General features: G+C 48.1%; 1 protein-coding gene across 1 annotated transcript in view; it reads right to left on the minus strand.

Annotated features, from left to right (window-relative positions):
• CFB (complement factor B) overlaps positions 1–23043 on the minus strand; it is a 254630-nt gene that overhangs the window by 110696 nt on the left and 120891 nt on the right. Inside the window, exons 11-12 of the mRNA XM_069635005.1 lie at positions 11752–11855; positions 11052–11172 (exon numbers count right to left, since the gene is read on the minus strand). Coding sequence (XP_069491106.1) covers positions 11052–11172; positions 11752–11855 — 225 coding nt within the window. The remainder of the gene's footprint in view (positions 1–11051; positions 11173–11751; positions 11856–23043) is intronic.

Genomic DNA, 23043 nt, shown 5'->3' on the forward strand with positions numbered 1-23043 from the left:
CTGACCCTGGCTAAGTGGACAGAGCAAGGCCCGCTCCAGCACCTGAGCCTGGCTCCGTGGACACAGCAAGACCCGCTCCGGCACCTGACCCTGGCTAAGTGGACACAGCAAGGCCCGCTCCAGCACCTGACCCTGGCTAAGTGGACACAGCAAGACCCGCTCCAGCACCTGACCTTGGCTAAGTGGACACAGCAAGGCCCGCTCCAGCACCTGACCCTGGCTAAGTGGAGACATGAAAGGCCCGCTCCAGCACCTGACCCTGGCTAAGTGGAGGCTAGAAATGGGCGGGCCTAAACCCAATCTGCAGATAACAGTTTTATCGCCATTAATGACATCCAAACAAGAATTGAAACTAAAACTCGGAACAACCTGCTGTGTTTTAGATTCATTTGTCTTTTTATAGTTCTGCGTACCACGAATAATCTTGCATACCCATCCTGGGTCACAGGATGGAGCGTTGTTGGCCAATACCTAATTTTCCTGCCCTCTGTTTTCATCTTGATCAATTCAAGCCATAAGAATGATTCGGAAAGTATTTGTTTCCAGTCTATACCCACGTGCCAGTTATGCAAGTCCACTGAAAATGTCCTGAACAGTAGTCACAAACTGCAACGCTCGTATATGCGTAGTGTCTATGTGCTAAATTCATATTGCACTTTCCAGAGGAAATCTAAAATGCAATTTGAATATAACTTTTGGAATCATGGAGTTGAGTTCAGAAAAGGGCGTGCAGCCACATCTGGTTAAACATGTGAAGTGTGTTGAAGACTGGTCCTGGATTTTAGAGTGCCCAACACATTGACCTTACAAGTCCCGGCGGTCCAGGATATCAGGTGGTAGTTTTGGGAAGTCCCCATTCCAATGGGCTCACGGAAGCACCGGCACTGCTAACAGTACTGGTGCTTCTGTGAAAACTCTGACGTGCCGGGGCCGTGGCGCAACGGCCCGTGAAGGCATAATTGGAGTGTGCCGGTCCGGAAAGGGTGCCGTTACGGTGCGGCCGGCACCCTTATTTCCCGATCGCCACCCTTAGAATGAGGCCGCCCACTGTCACCGTTCATGTTTCTCAATTTTGGACTCTTCATTATTCATCAAACACTAGATTTTTTTGCCCAAATTAGTGGAATCCCGGAGCACATTTGAAAAAGGGAAATACATATGACAATGCATTACTTACCGTAAAAGCATTTCTGATGGTTGTATCTGCTTAGATTCACATGCTGTGCATAGGTCCGACATCCAGTGGTCACTGCGGAGTATTGCATTTTGTTTTTCGTAGTCAAAAAGGGGACGTCGACAAGGCGTGTCTGTAACACTATCCCTATAGTGACGTGCGTTGTACCCACAATCCCTCACGCGTCGAGGTCCCTCTGTTTGTATTTTTCTGCCCTGAGGGAGCCTTCTAGACGTGAGTGAGTACAGAAAAGAGAGAAATATAGTAGAGGATGTCTATGTTCCTTCCATCCGAGCGGGGAGGAAGGGCGGGCGCATGTGAATCTAAGCAGATACAACCATCAGAAATGCTTTTACGGTAAGTAATGCATTGTCTTCTGATGTTTGTTAATCTGCTTAGAATCACATGCTGTGCATAGACTAGCGAGCAGTACCCAGAGTTGGCGGTGGGTTATGAGAAGGAACAGTAGAGAAAAGATGTCTTAATACTGCCTGTCCCACCTGGGAGTCAGATCTAGAGTGTGCATCTAGACAGTAGTGTTTTGTAAAGGTGTGCACAGAACTCCAGGTAGCCGCTTTGCAGATGGACTCAAGGGGAACATTTGCAATGAATGCTATGGAAGCCCCCGTGCCTCGAGTGGAATGTGCTCTTGGCTTGAAGGGTAGTTCTCTATTAGCAAGAGTGTAACAGAGAGTGATGCATTGTACAATCCATCTAGATATAGTGGACTTAGAGACTGCATCTCCTTCTCTTCCTGCTGCCACCGAGACAAAGAACTGATTAGTCTTTCTCAGTGATCTGGTTCTTTCCATGTAGAAGATGACAGCTCTGCGTACATCTAGTGTATGCAGACTTTTTTCTCCCAAGCTGGAAGGGTTTTGAAAGAACGTTGGTAGTTCTATAGATTGGTTTACATGAAATTTCGAGATGAATTTTGGTGCAAACCCTGGGTGTGTGCGAAGAACCACCTTATCTTTGTGAACTGATACGAAGGGGTCTAGTACAGAAAGAGCCTGTAGTTCACTTACTCTCCTAATGGATGTGATAGCTATTAGGAAAGCAGTCTTAAGAGTGAGGTATTTAAGAGTTGCCTTGTGCATGGGTTCGAAAGGAGTGCCCATGAGTCTAGAAAGTACCACGTTTAAGTCCCATCCGGGAGCTGGGTTAGCTATCGGGGGGTGTATTCTTTTTACCCCTTCCATAAAGGCTTTGATAACTGGTATCTTCCACCACGACACTTTAAGTTGGGAAGTGGTGTATGCAGAAAGTGCCGCTAGGTGGACTTTAATGGAATTAAACACTAGACCTGAATCCAGTAAATGGGTCAAGTACAGAATAATGTCAGTGGCAAAGCAGTCAACCGGGTTGATGTTCTTACTTCTACACCAGATGACAAATCTTTTCCACTTGCTAGAGTAGCAGTGGCGAGTATTAGGTTTTCTGGCTTCCCTGAGGATGTCCATACATCTCTGAGGGAGATGTAAATGTCCAAATTCTATGATCTCAGGAGCCAGGCTGCTAAGTTCATGGTCTGAGGGCATGGATGCAGTGTCCTGCCCTTGTCTTGTGACAGCATGTTGTACGGGCAGGGAAGTTTCATTGGGGGAGATAGGGACATCTCCATCAAGTGAGCGAACCATGGCTGCCGGGCCCACATTGGGGCTACTAGTATCATGGTAACCTGCTCTTGGTGCATCTTGTGCACCACTTTGTTGAGGAGGGGAGTCGGGGGAAAGGCGTAAACAAATTTCCCTGACCATTGAATCAACAGACCGTTCCCCTTGGACTGGTTTTGTGGGTACCTGGAGGCGTAACTTTGGCATTGTGAGTTCTCCAGGGTTGCGAACAGGTCTATTTCCGGGAAACCCCATTGCGTGAAGACGTCTAAGACGATGTTTTCGTGTAATTGCCATTCGTACTCTTTGGGTAGGGGGAAGTCTCTGCTGAGTTTGTCTGCTAGCAGATTGAGTTCCCCTGGTACATGTTGTGATAGTAGGAACATGTTGTGTCTGAGAGCCCACTTCCATATATTCTGGGACAGCTTGGACAGTCCTGGAGAGTGAGTGCCCCCTTGCTTGTTGAGATAGTGCATGGCTGTGGTGCTGTCTGTGAGGACCATCACTGTCTTTCCTTGTAAGTGTTCCTGAAAGGCTTTCAGTGCTTTGAACACCGCTAATAGTTACAGCAGGTTTATATGCTTGGATGCTAAGCTCAGAGTCCACACTCCGTGAGCAGTCTGATGGGATAGGTGAGCCCCCCATCCTGTAAGGGATGCGTCTGTGGTTAGAGTGGCTTCCACTGCGGGTGTGGCAAAAGTTTTCCCTAATAACAGGTTTTCCTTTGTCCACCACCGTAGCGAGAGAACCAAGGCCTGCGAGACTACCACCAGATCGTCCCATTGTCCGCTGGCCTGACACCACTGGCTGTAGAGCCACTCTTGCATTGGGCGCATGCGCAGGCGCGCGTGAGGTACCAAATAAATACATGACGCCATCATCCCTAGCAAGCGCATTGCTTTGCGTACCGTCACCTCTCGACCTGCCACATATTGGGGGATCTGAAACAGCATGTTTTGGACCCTCTCGTTGGAGGGGAAGACGAGGCCGTCCTTTGTTCGAATTAGAGCCCCTAGGAATTGTTTGATTTGGCTGGGGTCTAAGCTGGACTTCTTTTCGTTGATGGAGAAGCCCAGTTGGGACAAAAGGTCTACGGTCCTTTGGGTATTGGAGAAGCATGTTTCGTAAGAATCCCCTGTTATGAGCCAGTCGTCGAGGTACGGGTAAACCGGGATGGATAATCTGCGCAGGTGGGCCGCTGCCACTGCCAGTACTTTCGTAAATACCCTTGGTGCAGATGCTATCCCGAAGGGTAGTACTCTGAACTGATAGTGTTTGTTCTCTATCTTGAACCTGAGGTATTTTCTGTGCGCTGGCAACATTAAAATATGAAAGTATGCATCTTTCATGTCTAGTGTTGTCATGTAATCCCCCTGTGATAACAGTGGGATTACTTCCTGCAAGGTCACCATACGAAACTTTTGGGGTTTGACAAAGTTGTTCGCTGGGCGCAGATCTAATACAGGGCGCATGGTTAAGTCCTTTTTGGGTACAAGGAAGTACACTGAATAAATACCTTCTGTTACCTGAGATAGGGGGACAGCCTCTATCGCTTCTTTTTTCAGTAGCTCTTCTACTTCTTGAAGAAGAATAGTGAGGTGTTCCGGTGTCATGCGTCGGTTCCATGGGGGTCTGTATTTCGGGGAACCGTTGAATTCGATGCAGTATCCGTGGGCTATGGTGGACAATACCCAGCGGTCTGACGTTATTCCCTCCCATGCTGAAAGGAACGATGTTAGCCGGCCCCCGACCGGTGATGCATGGGAGGGGACCCGAATCTTTGGGTCATTTGTTGGTATTGGGCGTGGGGCCTTTTGGACTGGAGCCGCGCCCTCTTCCTTTGCCACGACGTTGGCCTCTTTGACTGAACTGGGTGCTTTGGTTAGAGGGCCAGTTGGTAGCAGAGTAAAATTGTTGTTGGCTTTGCTGTTGGCGTTGGCCACGAAAGGAGCGTCTATTGCCATAGCTGCGTCTGTTAGGTGGCCTAGAAATTTGGTCAAGAGTCTTGATGGTATCAAACTCCTTCTTCGCATGTTCTAGGGCCTCATCAACTGCTTTCCCAAACAGATGTGTTTGCTCTATGGGCTTATTTATTAGGGAAGCCTGGATTTCTGGCTTAAATCCCGAATTGCGCAGCCAGACATGGCGTTTGAGAAGTATTCCCTGAACCAGGGAGCGGCCAGCTGTCTCTGCGGCATCTAAGGAGTTTTTTACGATGCCCTGGTTTACAAGAGTTCCCTCTGATATAGTAGCCAACAGGCGTGAACGCAGGGGTTATGGTGCGTCCTCTGCTTCGCTGCGCAGCTTGCTCCACTGTGCATCTGCGTAGCTAGCTAGTAGGGAGTTGTTATTCGCGATCCTGGTTGAGAAGGCGGCGGATGTCGTGATTCTCTTCCCAAGTGCATAGAGCTTCTTGCCCTCTTTGTCAGGTGGTGCCTCACTAGTAGATAGTGGTACCCCTGCTCGTTTTCTTGTGTTAGTCACTACAAGAGAATCCGGGATAGAATGTCCCCTGATGTACAAAGGGTCAGAAGACGAAGGGCTGAAGAGCTTTTCTATACGAGGGTTGACCCCTCTGACTAAGGCCGGATTGGAAAGGGAAGGAGTTATTCTTCTCCTTATAGAAGCCAGGAGCGGAATGGACTGGCTGACCGGGGCTTTTTCTTTAATAACCCTTTCTACAAAGTCTATGTCCGGAAGGGTCTCCCCTGTGTCTATTTTAAAATGCGCTGCTGCCTTGCGCAACAGTGCATTAAGTGAGGGCTGGTCATCTATGGGGGAGGTGTTCCCAATAGGTGAGTCCTTGGGAGGAGAAGGATGAAAGACATCAGGGTCTGAGTGCACTGATGGGGATTGCCAAGGCTGCACTGATGGGGAGTGCCAGGGCTGTGAGGCAGCTGTATCTTCTTCCAAAGCCCCTGCGCTAGTGTAAGGGTCTTCCTCAAACCTCTCCTCCTCAAGTTCTTCCTCTCCACCTAAACACTCCTCATCTTCCTGGAGGTATTGCTCCTCTTCAGTGAGGTCATAAGCATCTGAAGAAGGGGTAAACAGCCTAGGAATCTTGACCCTAGGGTCCTCCTGGGTCCATTCTCTTGGTCTTTTGGGTGGGGGTGGGTCTTGGCTACCCAAAAACCTCTCCATCTTTTCCATACAAGAATGGAGTCTTTCCAGGGTCTCATGGGGAACCCCTGAATAGTCTAGAGAGGGGAAATCAGTGTTTTCGGTTTCAAAACGCTTCGAACGCTCCCACAACGTCGACGAAAGGTTTCCGTCGCCCTCAGAAAAGCCCTCCGGTAGTTCAGAAGTGCCTTTAGATGGATGGGGCAGTTCCTGGCTACTCTTGTGCTTTTTCGGCGTTTCTATATCCTTGGGTGCGGTATTCGACGTCTGTTTAGTCGTCCGCTTACGTTTGTCCTCGGAAACAATTCTCGCCAGACTCTCGACGACGAGTTCGTCAGTCGAGGGTTCTGGAGTCGGCGTTGCCTGCGTTGCGCGTTGTTTTTCGACGGCCGCTCTATGGAGCGTTACGTCGGATGTTTTTGGGGTAGCGCCCGTATTAGATAAAAGCCCAATCGCTGGTCGCGGCTGCGTTTGCGGGTGGGGCTTCAGACCCTTGCGGTCTGAGGTCGACGCCGGAGTGCCCTGCGTCCCCTTCGGCGCTGGTGGATCCTTCGTCCTGGACGAAGAAGAGCCGTGGGTTGTGTGCTTAGGCCTATGGGGTCTGTGTGCGTCCTTGTTGCCGGGGTGTTCATCCCCATAAGCAGGGCATGAGCCGAGCCCTTCGGGGCCGGGGACGGACGTCGAGGAGCGCGAGCGCTCCTTCTGGGGGTTAATGACTTCCGTAACGGACGTCGAGTTATCACCCTCCTCGTCACTTTCTGTAACAGCGGCAGCGGGTGAGGAAACGGACTTCGACATCGCGTAGTCCGCCCACCTCTTAACTTTCCGTTCTTTAAGAGTTCTTGGTTTCAAGAGCTTACAGGCCGCGCAGCTGTCCTCTTTATGATCGAGGGGCAAGCAACGATTACAGAGCTTGTGCTTGTCCTTCCAAGTGTATTTGCCCCTACAGCGTGGGCAAAACTTAAAGGGTGTCCTCTCCATAGCTGAGGCAATAAAACCTGGTGATAACAACCCCAAGGGAAAGATAGGGGAGAAAGAAAGACATTCTCGACGAGAAGGTAAAAAGTTCGAAACCCCCACTCTCCCTACTGTATGTTGGCCGGCGAGGCCTGGCCACATGTTCAGCAGCGCCGAAGGATCTCCTCCGTCTCTTCCCCTCCGTCGAAAACTTGCTCGGCGGGGAAACAGCTTCACAGCTAACGTCGAGGGGAGGGATCTTTAACAATAAGATATATTAAGGACCGAGGTCCGTAGTAATTGTTTAGCAATGTCTCTCTAGGAGCTCCGCGTAAGGCGACCATAAGCTGGGCGGAAAAAAACAATCTGAGGGACCTCGACGCGTGAGGGATTGTGGGTACAACGCACGTCACTATAGGGATAGTGTTACAGACACGCCTTGTCGACGTCCCCTTTTCGACTACGAAAAACAAAATGCAATACTCCGCAGTGACCACTGGATGTCGGACCTATGCACAGCATGTGATTCTAAGCAGATTAACAAACATCAGAAATATATTTTTATATAGTCAATAAATTCATAGCAATTATTTATCTAAAGCAATGATACTCATTAGATGGCCAGCAGACCACAACTATTTACTGTGACCCACCCTTGGCCTGGCCTTTGCTCTGCCTCTTCGGTAGTAAAGTGCGGCACTGCAGTGTTGCAGCTGATGTGGTGAAAAAAAGTGGCAACAATTCCCTTATCAACACTCTAATGCAATTACTGCCACTTTTGCGGCACTGCTGAATTCTGAGTTTAGAGGATTAATCGCTAGGAAAATGCTGGAGGGTAATCCTCCACTTTACCATGCGGTGGTACCGCTCCGAGTGAATCTGCCGAGAATCCCCTTGGAGTCTGATGAAAGCCTAAAACAGGGATTACCATTAGTAATCCTGTTGTAATTGCACGGAGCCCACTGGCGGTAACTGTAAATGATTTTGATGCCCATTTTACTGCCAATTTGCCACCAAACCCATAGTGAGACCCTTTGTAGTCTTGGACTTGTAGTCCCCAATTTTTTATGGAAAAGCTAAACTACACATACTGAAATGAAAAGAATCAAATAAGGACTTGATGGGCTCCTGGTGCCCGACATGGGACGAGCTAAAACCTTGAATTAATTTTGAAGTGAACCCTAAGTCACGCAGTACCCAAAGTTATCAAAAAAGGTAGCAGGCGCTCCTCTCCAGAGAGGACATGGCATGATTACCTGTTCTGAGGTGAGAGTTTGCAGCACGCGCTTTTTGCTCACTGTACCTTTCACAGATGGAAAATATCCATTTGCATATCAGTCTTTGTCCCGCCCACATGGGCAGTCCAGCACCGAAATGCTATGGCAATTCCCTTCTGAACAAGAGTACCTACAGCAACTCCATACACGTGTTTCAGCCTTGTTGGGCCTCATCAGTGAGGTGAAGCTGTGCCTCTATGAGCACAGTGAGCAGGGAGTCCACGTCTGGTTGCCCCCAGGTAACTCAGGGTGACCAACCCCAAGTTCCTTACAAATATTTCAAAAAAGGTAGCAGGCGCTCCTCTCCAGAAAGAACATGGCATGATAACCTGCTCTGAGATGAGAGTTTGCAGCACACGCTTTTTGCTCACTGTACCTTTCACAGATGGGAAATATCTATTTGCATATCAGTCTTTGTCCCGCCCACATGGGCAGTCCAGCACCGAAATGCTATGGCAATTCCTCTCTGAACAAGAGTACCAACAGCAACCCCATACACGTGTTTCAGCCTTGTTGGGCTTCATCAGTGAGGTGAAGCTGTGCCTCTATGAGCACAGTGAGCAGGGAGTCCACGTCTGGTTGCCCCCAGGTAACTCAGGGTGACCAACCCCAAGTTCCTTGCAAATATTTCAAAAAAGGTAGCCGGCGCTCCTCTCCAGAAAGAACATGGCATGATAACCTCCTCCGAGATGAGAGAGACTACCCAAAGTTAAAATAAATAATGGCGTTCGGGAGAGCAAGGGAGAGAAGGCGCATCAGAGACACAAGCCGCTTCTCGGGAGGATAGCTCAGGGGCAACATGCTCGCCTTGGAAGCAAGACGTCACGGAGCACCACATGTTCGATCCCCGGGTCCGCGCTTAGAAACCTCTGAGTCATAAGTGTGCTATAAATGACTTATCATATCATAACATACCTCTTAGGTATTTTTAAAGGTGCATACAGGACAAAGAAATGAACAACCTTTCAATAAAAAAGCACTTGTGAGGAACTAAGCTTCTCAATACACAGATTACGATAAGCCCCTGGTAAAAATATAGAAGTGGACAGTCAAATAGATTCTGGAACCGTTAAAAAGAGCTGTAAAACTGGAATGGGGGCCATAGACTTGTGATATTATTTATTTAAATGAATTCTGGAATGCAAGTGCAGCTGGCTGCAAATATAACATACAAAAGTAATATTATTACAAGTCATTAAGCAAGACCACGCAGAGCAACAGAGGTTTGAATCTCGGATCTGCGCTTAGAAACCGAAATCATGTATGGTATTAGGTGCGTTATAAAAAAACAATTAAATAAATAAATATAACATACAAAATGTGATTATAATCAGGACTCCCAGTTTTCAATTTTCACTGAGTTTTAAGCATGAATAGATGGAAATCACTCGGTTTCCTTTCTGTATTTATTTGTAAAAAAACGGAAAAAGTGGAAATTCTTGTGTCTACATTATCTCTTCAGGTTGTCAATTATGACCTGCAGGGCAATGGCTGTCCAACGTATCACAAGGTGATTTATTTTAACTTCTTTAAAATAGCAGAGATGTTTATCATACCTGCATAATGATATGATATGATAAGCCATTTATAACGCGCCTGTACACAAGTGTTTCTTGTAAGGAGCAGCTTTTTTGTTTTTTGTTTGCACTGACCTGGACTAAGGTCCCCAAGGGTGTTCAACCCACAGCGCATTGAGACCATACCAATGGTCAAAGATGCTATACAAATGTGCATTAACATAACATGACATGCCATGGGCCAGAGGGACGAGACTGTCCTTAAAAGCCTACCTGATGTCAAGACACCCCCCAGACACCCACAAACACAGGGTTATTCTGCAATCCTTGTGCTTGATTTTGCAGGCATTGGTAAAGAGGACTCCAGAGATCTCTCTTCACTAGTTAGCCCACTTTCTTGGCACTGTTTAAGGCTCTCAGTCTAGGCGGCACTCCAGAAATAGTCTCAAGCTGAGAAAGCGAGCCCCATTGCATGTTACTGTACCTTCTATAAGCCACGTAGTCTCAGAAAGTGAGCCCCATTGCATGTTACTGTACCTTCTATAAGCCACGTAGTCTCAGAAAGTGAGCCCCATTGCATGTTACTGTACCTTCTATAAGCCACGTAGTCTCAGAAAGTGAGCCCGATTGCATGTTACTGTACCTTCTATAAGCCACGTAGTCTCAGAAAGTGAGCCCCATTGCATGTTACTGTACCTTCTATAAGCCACGTAGTCTCAGAAAGTGAGCCCCATTGCATGTTACTGTACCTTCTATAAGCCACGTAGTCTCAGAAAGTGAGCCCGATTGCATGTTACTGTACCTTCTATAAGCCACGTAGTCTCAGAAAGTGAGCCCCATTGCATGTTACTGTACCTTCTATAAGCCACGTAGTCTCAGAAAGTGAGCCCCATTGCCTGGGGTGGACTGGTCTATAGGGAACTCTGGAGATTTCCCGGTAGACCTCTGCACCCTCGGCCTCTTTTTATTTCCACATTTTCTCATAGGGAAAGGGCTGGGCTTGCTGAAAATGTGTAATATGGGGCCACTCAGAACCTCATTTCCGGGGCCTCTTTTGGTTCCCTGTCCACCTCGGCACATTGTATTCAACTGTACCTTCTATAGGCCTCGTGTTTTGTTGCTAGTGATTTTTTCTAATGCTCTATTTGTATTCTTTCTGGCCCTTCGTATCTCCAGCTGAGGTCTGCGGTGTATAAACACTGAGAAATATACCCTTCCCAAGTCAGACGGCAGGTGGAGGGCGGCAGAGAGGAAGGCGAGACCAGGAGAAGAGGATAGGAAACAGAGACGAGGGACAAGGAGAAGGAGAAAGCACGCGACGACACCAGGAAAAACACGAGGCAGAAGGGCACCCAAGGGGGGTAAGAAGGTACACAAAGCCACGACTTACCGTCATTTGTGTAAACATGGATGTTATGAGGTTGATCTTCAACGCTGAAGCAGTGGGCAGCCGTTAGGATGAAATGCGGAGTCAAGATGGAGCCCTTGCAGTTCTCCTTGCCACTGCTCCTCTAATGAGGGGGAGAGATAATGTTAGTAGCAGAAACAGCAACAGCCAATCAATCGCCCACCGCAAGCACTGCTTCAGAAGACACCTGTGAGTGGAGCGGCCTAACTGGAAAGCAGTGGTCTTCAAACTGGGGCTGGCTCCCCTGGGCCCCCCCGTCCCCCAAAGGATGTCCTAGGATGGGGCAGCGGCATGTCCAGATTCTTGACTGGGGTGGCCCAAGTGGGGCCCTGACTTATGCGGGGGTGGCATGAAGTACGAGCGCGCACACACATAATGATCATAGTTTAGGATAATGGGGTGGCACCTGGGGTGGCCAATCAGATTCCAGGGGTAGCACGTGCCTCCCCAGGCCACTCCCTGGACACGCCACTGCACTGGGGGAAGTGGGAGGAGGGGCTTTTCCAAAACGGAGTATGGCGACTGCTTTCAATAACAAATATAAGTAGGTGTGCAATCTGGGGGGGCCCAGAAACAATATCTTTACTCAAGTGTGGTGGGGAGGGGGAGTGGAGCTCATATCAATGCCGTGTAGAGTGTCTGAACGTTATACTCTGGCAGAGAACAGGCGCGGGAGACTCACAAGGACGGAGACGGTGGCCAGCCAGGGGTTATTTTCTTTGCTCTTTTCCTCCTTTTTGTCGTACTGCTTTGCCATCCCACACATGTTCATGGCAGCTTCCTCGTCTGAACAGGGGCATAAAGAAAAACTGTATTACAACACAGCCAGCAGGAGCATGTTTTTTATGCATCACAAGGGCAAATATACCTGCAGGCAACAGGCAATGTTGCCACCCCGTTCCCAGCCGCGGGCCTTGGCATACAGGCATCACGAGAACCACCACTGCCTTTTGTTTGTAAACAGTTTCTTTTAACTTAGCAAAATGAAAATCATGTCACTTAGGTAGGATTACAAACAGTGCCCGGGCAGGCTTAGAAACAAAGTTAATATGAAGGCTAATCAAATAATACCGATATCCTTCTTTCTCCCGGCTTCCAGGGCAATCCCTACTCTCCTCTTGCCGCCTGACCACCTTGACCCCTCACCCAAGGCTCGTGACCTTGGCGGTCTGTGATGGCGACCTACGTTTGCAACAATTCCTCACTAATGCTGCCTCTCCTGCTTGTATTGCCTCCCTCAACATTTGGAAAATTCTTCCTTTTCTTACTAGGCACTCTACAAAAACTCTCATCTCCACACAGCAAGCTCGGCTACTGCTCAAGCCTACTCCTTGACCTTCCCACCATCTCGAAAGTTCAAAACTTTGGTACTCACACTCTACAACCTACCTAGATCCGCCCCCCACTTCGACCTTCTGACAACATGCAGCTTGGCTCTCCATGCACAGCCACTCGCTTCTTGTTCCTTCTCCTAGTCTACAAAGCTACCAATGGTCTTGCTCCTCAGCACCGGTCTGATTGTATTTCAGTTTACTAACCACCTTTACTTTCCTTCCTATCCTTCTCTGCACTTCACCTCACCATCCCATACCACTCCTGGGCCTCCTCTTGCTTCGGCTTGTTCTCCCCATTTGCCCCCACTTGAACCCACTGCTCATAACAATCAAAGCCATCCCAACTGCATCTCTTCAAAGCTCTGCTAAACTTCACTTCTTGCTAAAGAGGGAGTTCCCACCCCTAACCCTCTCTACCTGACCCCACCACTGCTTCCAATGGCCAATGCCCTTCTTCTCACTCTTCCAGATCTCTCTCGCATATACTAATTATGCTGACGACACCCAAATCCTCCTCCCCTTTACGGCACCTATGCCAACAATACCTCGCTGCTTTACACCAAATATGCCACCATCAAAGCTTGGATGGATACCAATGGCCTCTGCCTAAATGATGAAAAGACAGAACTTCTCATAGCTGGGCCCCACTTGGTACTAAAAAACTTGGGCCAGACTACACGACCTTCAACATTGATGGTTCTAAAATCCCAGTCTCACCAGTGGTGAAAAGACTAGGAGTTTACTTAGACACTACCATCTCCCTATCACGTCAAGTAGATGTCATATCTTTCTCAGCAGCATACTCCACCAAACTCCTCAACGCGGCTAGACCATAACTCTCTAGAGAAAGCTGCCTAACGATCGCCCATGCCATAGTAGGCGCAAGGCTTGACTACTGCAACGCCCTCTTCGCAGGCACCTCATCACACAATATACAGAAACTCCAGACCATTCAAAACGATGGCCTACGAGCTGCACTGAACATACCCCCATTCAAAACAATGGCCTACAGGCTGCCCTGAACATACCGAGGTCTGAACACATATCCGATGCCCGGAAATCAGTACATTGGCTCCAGATAAGTCAAAGAATCCTTTTCAAGACTCTTGCCATCACACACAGGTGTATCTCAAAGACAGGCCCTCCCTATCTGTCCCAAAAATTGTCCTGTACCAAACGGATAGGCCAACAAGAATGCCATACAGTCACAGACTGCTGCAACCTAAATTTAAGCGCGCAAGAGCTGGAGGTTCCAGCTTTCCAGGCAATGCAGCCAAACAATAGAACTCTCTTCCACCGGCATTGCGAACGGAAAGAATCCTACTGGGCCTTCTGGAGAGCCCTCAAAACCCAGTTGTTTGCCTGAAATGACTATACCGAAAGACCCCTTCATTACTGCACCTCTGCTGCAACTAGGTAACCCCTCTGCAGCCCCCGTGTGCAACAGAACGCTCTCAACTATGTAAATGCTTATAATGACTATGACCAAAGTTATTTCTACTGTATGGTCCTTGACCACGGGCCACATGTAACTGGTTTCCACAAGCGCCCTGATGCCTGAGGGTTTGTGTGCGCTATACAAATGTAAAAAATAAGTAAATAAATCAAAATAAATGAAGGACAGCCCTCCATCGATCTCGTTTACCTTTGGCTCTGCAAGGCTATGACCCCCCCACACCATCCCGTCGCCACTCCCGACCATCCACCCCACACGAAAAGTAATACACCCTCTCCCTCAAAGTGATCAAAACCCTCAAACATCGCCTAGAGCAAGCCACGGCCCTTGCAAAACTGAACAGGGCACACTTGTACGAAATCAAGAAAGCAAAAATAAAAACATTACTGGAACAGAATCTCCAACTTGAAAAACCCATGCAGGGAACTCCACAAAATCCTAGAATTAAATTTGCTTTGCTGTCTAACTGCACCCTCCCCAAACTCACAAGCTCACTGCAATGAGTTTTTGAACCACTTTCATAACGTTGCGCTTGAAAGATAACACATCATAACCACAAAACTAGATCTGATCCCACCACTGACATCTGTACCCCCCACAAACTCGAAACCTTCCCCACCCACCAACCTACTTTCTCTTTTTCCACATCCCCCCACCACATAGGCCGATTTCAGCCACCTCCTAGAATTTAGGGACACCCTTCGCCATTCCTCCCTCACTCCTCCATCTGTGCTAGCAGCGTAGCCCGGTCCATTGTAAACAACTAGCTGGCTTCAGGCACTTTCCCAGAGGCCTTCAAAACCTCCCACGTAAGACCACCTCTCAAAAGACCCAGCCCCGATCCCCTTTCTCCATCAAACTACTGCCTAATCTCCAATACCTGCTTCATTGTAAAATGTATAGACCGCGCGGTATGTAAGCAACTTTGCCCTTTTATAGAAACCAATATCCTCCTCGACCCAGCCCAATCGGGGGTTCTGACCCCTCCGTGGAACGGAATCTTCTCTGTTCTCTGTCTGGGATGACCTAAAAATAACTGCTGACTCAGAAGGGTGTCCCACACTCATCCTCCTGAATCTTTCCACAGCCTTTGATAGAATCGACCACACAATTCTGAGGACCAGGCTCCTACCCCTGGGTATCAAACACTCCGCCCTTAATTCAATCGTCTCTTTCATCTCCAACCGGCCACAAATTGTTCTTTTTCCCCCTTTTTCCTCCGTCCCCCGCCCAGTCACAAAAGGGGTGCAGCAAGAAGCCTCCCTTTCACCATCCTTTTCAACCTCCACCTTAGCCCACCGCCAGCCCCCATCCGCTTACACAACATTACCTGCTACAACTACGCTGATGATATGCAGATCATTTTTAAAATACCCTAAATCCAAGCCTAGCCACTTCCTGACCACGCCTCTTGTCTCTTAGAGATCGACGATTGGATGACTAACAACCACCTAATCCTCAACCCGGGCAAATCAGAGATCCTAAAATGCAGAAAAATCCCTCTGATCCCACAACCTTTACCGTCCTGAACATCGAGCCCCACCTGCCCCCTTCACCACCGTCAAACATCTTAGATGCACCTTGGACACAGACCTATCCCTCTCCAAGCACATCAACTCTGTATCCAGAGCCTGCCCCTTCCACCCATGCATCCTAAAACAAAGCTTTCCTTATCTCTCTTACCCTCAAAGGGTTTCTGCAATACTGGCCATTATCTCTCGCCTGGACTATGCCAACTCTCTCTATCTTGGCATCCTAACCTGCCAGCTGTGGACATTTCAACGTATCCAAAACACAGCAGCCAGACTGCTCCTGGCCCTCTCGCCCAGAGAACACATCACCCCTGCACTCAGAATTCTGCACTGGCTCCCAGTGAACAACCTTCGAAGCCATGTGCATCACACACTGAGCACTCCGTCATTCGGGCGCCTGAGTTCCTTAAGAACAAAATCATCCACCCCCAGCCCCACTAAACCTCTGGCTCAGCTGTCCTCCTGGCTATTCCACCGCACCAGTCCACCAGAGTTGGCGGCTCAGCTTTTCTCTATCCTAGCACCCACCTTTTGGAACACTCTTCCGCTGCATATACGCCACATCAGAAACGACATGGGTTTTTTTTCTACCGGAGGCTGGCCAGCCCTGCAAAGCCTTTTTTGGCCAAATACACACACGCATCATACTCGTGCCCCAGGACCTCCAACACTCTGGACTTTGGTCCTCCGAGGGCATTCCCACTAACAGCGCATTGAAACTATAATAATGGTAAAACTGGTGCTATACAGAAGTACAATAGAATACAAAATCGGGCACCCCACCCACTACACATGAATGCTTACACACCAACAATGGAAGAACATGCACACATGCACATGCAGTGTTTTAAGTGGGATGAGAATTTGAGGGGGTAATCTAACAAGGGTTGTGGTCTGAGTACTGAGCAATGTCCTATGGGGTAGGGGGGCACACTCTGACAACAGTTCACCATGGAACCCTGCAAGCATGCATTTTGTTCTCTCAGCACGGTCTCAGGTGGTCGTGTTTGCATCCAGTCTGCATAGTGTAAGTAGATCTGTCTCTGGGGTAGTTTGTAAATAAACTGCCGTCCGTAAACAATTCAGACTACCACCCAGCATATAAACAATTCAATTAGAGCATAAATAACCCTCCTGTGAAAGGGAAGGAGACAAACAGCATCAATTTAGATTCCTGGCTGCATTTCATTAAACAAAGCTTTTTGGGAACCTAAGAATGGCCACGTTTTTTTTATTTGTCAAATATGTCTGCAAGAGAGACTGAAGCATGCATCCGTTTTCGTAACTAAAACCCATAGATACTCATTTTGATTAACTCAGCTTCTGGGTCGGAGGCTTGAGCTGTCTTTGAGCAGTGAACGACTTTCCATTTTCCTATACGCATTTCTTTCGCAGCTTTTAAATCGATTGCTCCGTCCCTGCAATTGTCAACTAGCTTAAGTCTCCTGCATGCTTTCAGACCCCTGGCGTGCACAGAAAGAATCATGTTGGGTGGTTATGAGTGGGGTGGGGGGGAGGGGGGACAGAAAGGGTTCTGGCAGTGTGCTGTCTCAGGAGCATTTTTCTGGGCCTCTTACAGCCCAGAGCACACACATTGTGTTGGTTAAGGTAGGGCACACTTCACAAACACAATGCAGCACCCCATATGCACGGCCAGCGTGCGGTCAGTGGAAGCTCGCCTCAACAATTGCGGCAATACAGATTCTTCACCAAGGATGCTTCAACACCAAAACTATTATGCTGAGGACATGGAGAGCAGAAGATGATATTTGACCTGGTAATGAGGCCCAGGGTCCTGACTCTGGAAGTGTTAGGCTGCTCCTATGAGTAACAGACAGAAGCATGAAAGCAGGCCTATCACTTAACCTCACTTTGCACCTTGGACCCAGTTCATGATCAAGGCAAGCCCTGTAGACCCCCCTCCCCCCATAGACTTCAGTGGGCTTGCACCCACCAAAAACAAACAAAAACTTCAGATTTGACCAGGTCAGCGCTTAGAAAGCTCTGGTTATTAAGCGCGTTATAAATAACCCATTACAATTTACAATTACAACAGGGGTTTTGAAAGTCCAGCAGAAGCTGAGTGACCATGCACGCGCACATTTGCGCGCCAGCATACAACACATGATCACTTTCATTTGAGCAGTGTGTAGCTGTTTCAGTTGCATCGCATGACTGGTGCACTGAGGCCAAGTTGCCTCACAAGTGCCCCTTTTATAGCATACAAGTGGGTGGGATAGATGAGGGGGTTGACAGGCCTGCTGCAGTGATCCCTACAACCTGAAAGTCACCATTTGGAATCCTCACTGAACCGACTGAGAGCCCAATGATTCGCATGCAGAAATAGAAAAGTTTTGTTCCATGGAGGAGCAACACTTTTCTTAAAAGCCTCAGCTTTTGCATGTGCCTGATTAATCGCCTGACAACGGCCCTAATGACCATCAATTAATTCAAGGCAGACACTGCGAGAGCATTCCCTTTGTAAAGCCCTTCTTTTGCATGTTAAAAAAGGAGTTAAAATACAGCACCTGTGAGTTATTGTTAACATTTCCACACAAGTGTTTCCTCTAAAAGCTAGGCTTTTCCTGGGTGGCAAAACCACTTTTCTAATTTACGGAAATTCTCAAGAAGACTTTGGTAAATAGGAGAAAGTGGCATACTTTTTAGAAACCCGCGGAGTGATACTGGCGCTCACGTTGCTCCTACAAAGAAAGATAGTGTCTGTTTTTGCTGCCGTAAAATGACAGCTCCACTCCAATCTTCTACCCACCTCAGAATGTTGGTGCTGGAACCAGAGGGGAGAATGTCAGCTTTCCATTCCGAGTTTTGACATAGCTCAGAGTGGGGCTCTGATGGCTTCACTTTGAGGTGCATGCAAAAATAGAAAAGTGCTGTTCCAGTAAGCAAGGACACTTTTCTACACTGCACCAGATTCTCTTGAGAACAAAAGTGCCAGATTGGACTCCAATCTGGCACTTTTGTTCACCAGTTCAGGGCCTCACTTTACGACTTGGCAACAGTGCTAGTTTCTGCACCAACTGCTGAGTCACCAATGCAAGCTCTTTCTGCTCGCCTAGCGCCAAATCTACACCTAAAAAAAAAAGTGCTCCTGTACGGCATCCGTGTCCTCAGAGAAGAACAGTGCTCCAGGTAAGATTTGGAGGATGGAGTATTTTACTCCCTATTTGTTAAAGTTGGGAGTAAAATGATTTTTACGGGAGTGAAAATGTAAGTCCCATTCCCAATGGCAGCATTTTATAAGTGGGTACAAATAGGTTTTAACTGGAAAACAGAAATGTTTTTGCATAATTATTTATTTGCACCTAGTTATTCATGTACATGGAAATATACATGTTTACTTCTTCTGATCAGGAAGTCATAGTTTCTTCCAGTCGTAACACGTGCACTACTGGTTAAAACGTGTCCATAGAGCTATGGGGGTGAAAGCAAGGGGAAAAGAATGCATGTGTCCGGTTCCTATTTTATGTGGGGAGTATTTTTACTCCCTATTATAATTTTTTGGAAGTAGTTGCCTATTTTTAGGGCCGATACACCCCTTATCTGTCGGGCTGGGGAAGAAATAAAGCAACCTTCATTTCCCTACTGTATATGAGGCAGCAAGATGGCATTGTAGTGTAAAAGTGTCATGGACATCATTGCTATTGTTGCTGCAAGTACAGCATACCCTTGCTTTCTGTAGCAGGGTATCACACTTCTATGGTAAAGAAAGTGCTACAGAGGATCTACAGGCGCAGCAACACTAGGTAATATAGAAATGGGTCTTTGAATGTTTCTGTTTGTCACTGCGCGTGCTCCTCACACAGAAAACCTGCAGCACTGCTTCTGTGGCCACTTTACATTAATTTACTGAGCAGCTGCTATGACACCTCTCGCATTGCGCCCTCACCCTCAGAATAGAGGTGACACCACTGCACCATTCCCCCTCACCCTCAAAATGGAGGTGACAGCTCGCACCATTCCTCCCTCACCCTCAAAATGGATGTGACAGCTCTCACCATTCCTCCCTCACCCTCAGAGTGGAGGTGACACCTCTGCACCATTCCTCCCTCACCCTCAGAATGGAGGTGACAACTCTCACCATTCTTCTACACCCTTAAAATGGAGGTACAGCACTCACCATTCCTTCTGCAACCCTCACCTTGTCCTCAGAATGCAGGTGACACCTCTGCGCTATGCCTCCCTCAACCTCAGAATGGAGGTGATACATGTTGCCATTCCTCCCTCAACTTCAGAATGGAGGTGACACCTCTCAGCATTCCTCCCTCACCCTTAGAATGGAGGTGACATCTCTGCGCCAATCCTCCCTCAACCTCAGAATGGAGGTGACACCTCTGTGCCATTCCTCCCTCACCCTTAGAATAGAGGTGATACCTCTTGCCATTCCTTCTTCACCCTCCGAATGGAGATGACACCGCTCACCGTTCTTCCCTCAGCCTCAGAATTGAGGTGAAACCTCTCGCCATTCCTCCCTCACCGTCAGAATGAAGGTGACACCTCTCGCCATGCCTCACTCACCCTCACAGTGGAGGTGAAACCTCTGCACCATTCTTTCATCACCCTCAGAAGGGAGGGGACACCCCTTGCAATTCCTCCCTCGCCCTCACAATGGAGGTGACACCTCTGCACCAGTCCTCCCTCACCCTTAGAATGGAGAAGACAACTCTTGCCATTCCTCCCTCACCCTCATAAGAATGGAGGTGATACCTCACCATTCCTCCCTCAGCCTCAGAATGGAGGTGACACATTTCACCATTCCTCCCTCACCCTCAGAATGAAGGTGACACCCCTCGCCTTTCCTTCCTCACCCTCAAAATGGAGGCGACACCTCTTGCCATTCCTCCCTCACCATCAGAATGAAGGTGACACCTCTCGCCATGCCTCCCTCACCCTCACAGTGGAGGTGAAACCTCTGGACCATTCCTGCATCACCCTCAGAAGGGAGGTGACACCCTTCGCCATTCCTCCCTCACCCTCACAATTGAGGTGACACCTTTTGCCATTCGACCCTCACCCTCAGAATGGAGGTGATACCTCTCGCCATTCCTCCCTCACCCTCAGAATGGAGGTGACACTTCTCGCCATTCCTTCTGCACCCTCAGAATGAAGGTGACACCCCTTGCCTTTCCTTCCTCACCCTTAGAATCGAGGTGACACCTCCTGCCATTCCTCCCTCACGCTCAGAATGGAGGGGCCATCTCTCACCATTCCTCCCTCACCCTCAGAATGGAGGTCACACCTCTCGCCATTCCTACCTCACCATCCCTACCTCACCATCCGAATGGAGGTGACACCCCTCGCCTTTCCTTCCTCACCCTCAGAATGGAGGTGTCACCTCCTGCCATTCCTATCTCACCCTCAGAATGGAGGTGTCCTCCCTCATCCTCACAATGGAGGTGACGTCTCTGCGCCATTCCTCCTTCAACCTCGGAATGGCGGTGACATCTCTCACCATTTCTCCCTCACCCTCGCAATGGAGGCAACGTCTCTGCACCATTCTTCCTTCAACCTCAGAATGGAGTTGACACATCAGCGCCATTCCGCCCTCAAAGCAAAAACTTAGAGGTGATGGCTGGATGGTTTAGGAACTCTGGCAATTGCTCTGGGCAACCCTCCAGACCATCGTTCTTCACCTTCCAAGCCATTGCAGAAAGGGGAAAGACCCTGTGCAAATCAGGCTTGGTCCCACCCCAAAGGGGCAGTCCAGCCAGAACTGCTAGGTCACATCCCTTCTGCACAAGACCACAAGCATCCCCAGACATGTTTCTGCCTCATTTGGGTGTCATCAGTGAGGAGTAGCTTGGGTCTCTAGGCACAGCAGGCACGGGACCCACGTCAGGGCATAGCTGTCCCACTCGGGGTGACCAAACAAAAACAAAGAGGTGATGGCTAGAAGGTTTAGAATGAATCATAAACCTCTGGCAATTGCTCTGGGCAACCCTCCAGACCATCGTTCTTCGCCTGCCGACCCATTACAAAAGGGGAAAGACCATATGCAAATCTGGCTTGGTCCCACCCCAAAGCGGCAGTCCAGCCCGAACTGCTAGGCCACATCCCTTCTGCACGAGACCACAAGCATCCAGAGACATGTGTTGGCCTCATTGGCCGTCATCAGTTAGGAGTAGCTTGAGACTGTGCCATTCCTCCCTCATCCTCAGAATGGAGGTGAAAGGATTTGGCGGGAGAGTACGGGGAAGGTGGTCGCCATTTTTCATCCAAAGATTTACACCATTTTAAGAATCAGACCCTTAGTGTTCCATTCATTTGAGGTCATAATTGCAGACTAATAGTAACCTGCGGAAAGGGGGCATCTGACCAAGAGCTAAGACGGACCTACCTGCAAGGGAAACATGAAGGAGGTAAATACAGACAAAGTCAAAACAGCGCCCGCAAAAGGAAGCTGGCCGAATCACCAGTAGCTTCCAAGGGAGCCCACACTGAAGGAACGTTCGCAAATATCTTGGAACACCCAAGGCTTTAGGCACCTGTTTTGCGAAGGAGGATTGGACAAGAGGTGTCATTCGATAATATGCCTTCAAGAGACCTGGTTACGCAAGGTATGTGATGGCTATACGACTCTTCTAAATGCCGCCAGAAAGAATCAGTTAGGCCGTCCATTCTCTGGTCTCTTGACGTCGATTAAAATCAACGCGGAATGGTAAATTGTAAAATCCTCAAATTGAAATCTCTTTGTCCAATGCACGGTAATTGAACTGGGTCATACCAAGATCAATAATTTGAGGCATCTATTAATTATGAACACGTACTGGAATCCAGCCATGAACTCAACAAAAAAGTTTGCTTAATCAATAACGCTGTTGATGAACGAATGTAACCGCAATTATGCAGACCTAACAATAATCAAATGTGGTGACTTTTTGCTGGTTTGAAAATAGTGGAGTTGTAAACACAGCAAAGTCCAATTCACTTAGTAAAAAGACCAAACGAGCAAGATGCTGGGTACAGGAACTGACCGCTAGAAATTGTGAGATGTTAAACGGCCATATCCCAGGTGACATACCAGCACACCCCACGTGGCACTGAGATGATAGTCATAAAACTATTGATTATATATGGGCTTCAAAACACTTCATTACGACAAAAAAAAAACTAAAAGTCATAAGGATGTCTAAGAGCGATCACAATGCCCTAAAATTGACTTGGATAACTGAAAATCGCCCACCCGCCAATCTTCATGCAAGTAACCCCTGCGTCAACCAAGGATTACATCGCCTGAGGCTTAATCAAAAAGAAACTGAGGCATTGTGTAAACAACTGTCTGCACTTAATGACAAAGTGGGTGGAGTAGCAAATTACGCGTCATTATTATTGCAGTTCAAAACAAAGAAAAGTGGATTTCGAGTAGATCATCAAACCACGAAATATCCATTCGTTAAAAAATAGCAGCAAATAAAAAAAGTAGAAACAATAACAAAATAATAAAATCAAATAAAAACTCAAACACACGGAAAGCTATCAAAAAGCGTTGACACCATATCGAAATTGGTTAATTGCATTTCAAATGCTTCGTGATCAGGAGAGAGGTGAGATTATGTTGAAATTCATCTTCGCAAAACATACCAGAGACACTTGGACGATTTTAAATGAAGGCTCTTTATCGCAGCAAGCACACT

The sequence above is a fragment of the Ambystoma mexicanum genome, chromosome 13 (assembly GCF_040938575.1).
Source record: "Ambystoma mexicanum isolate Mex_15411 chromosome 13, UKY_AmexF1_1, whole genome shotgun sequence".
Classification (NCBI taxonomy): domain Eukaryota; kingdom Metazoa; phylum Chordata; class Amphibia; order Caudata; family Ambystomatidae; genus Ambystoma; species Ambystoma mexicanum.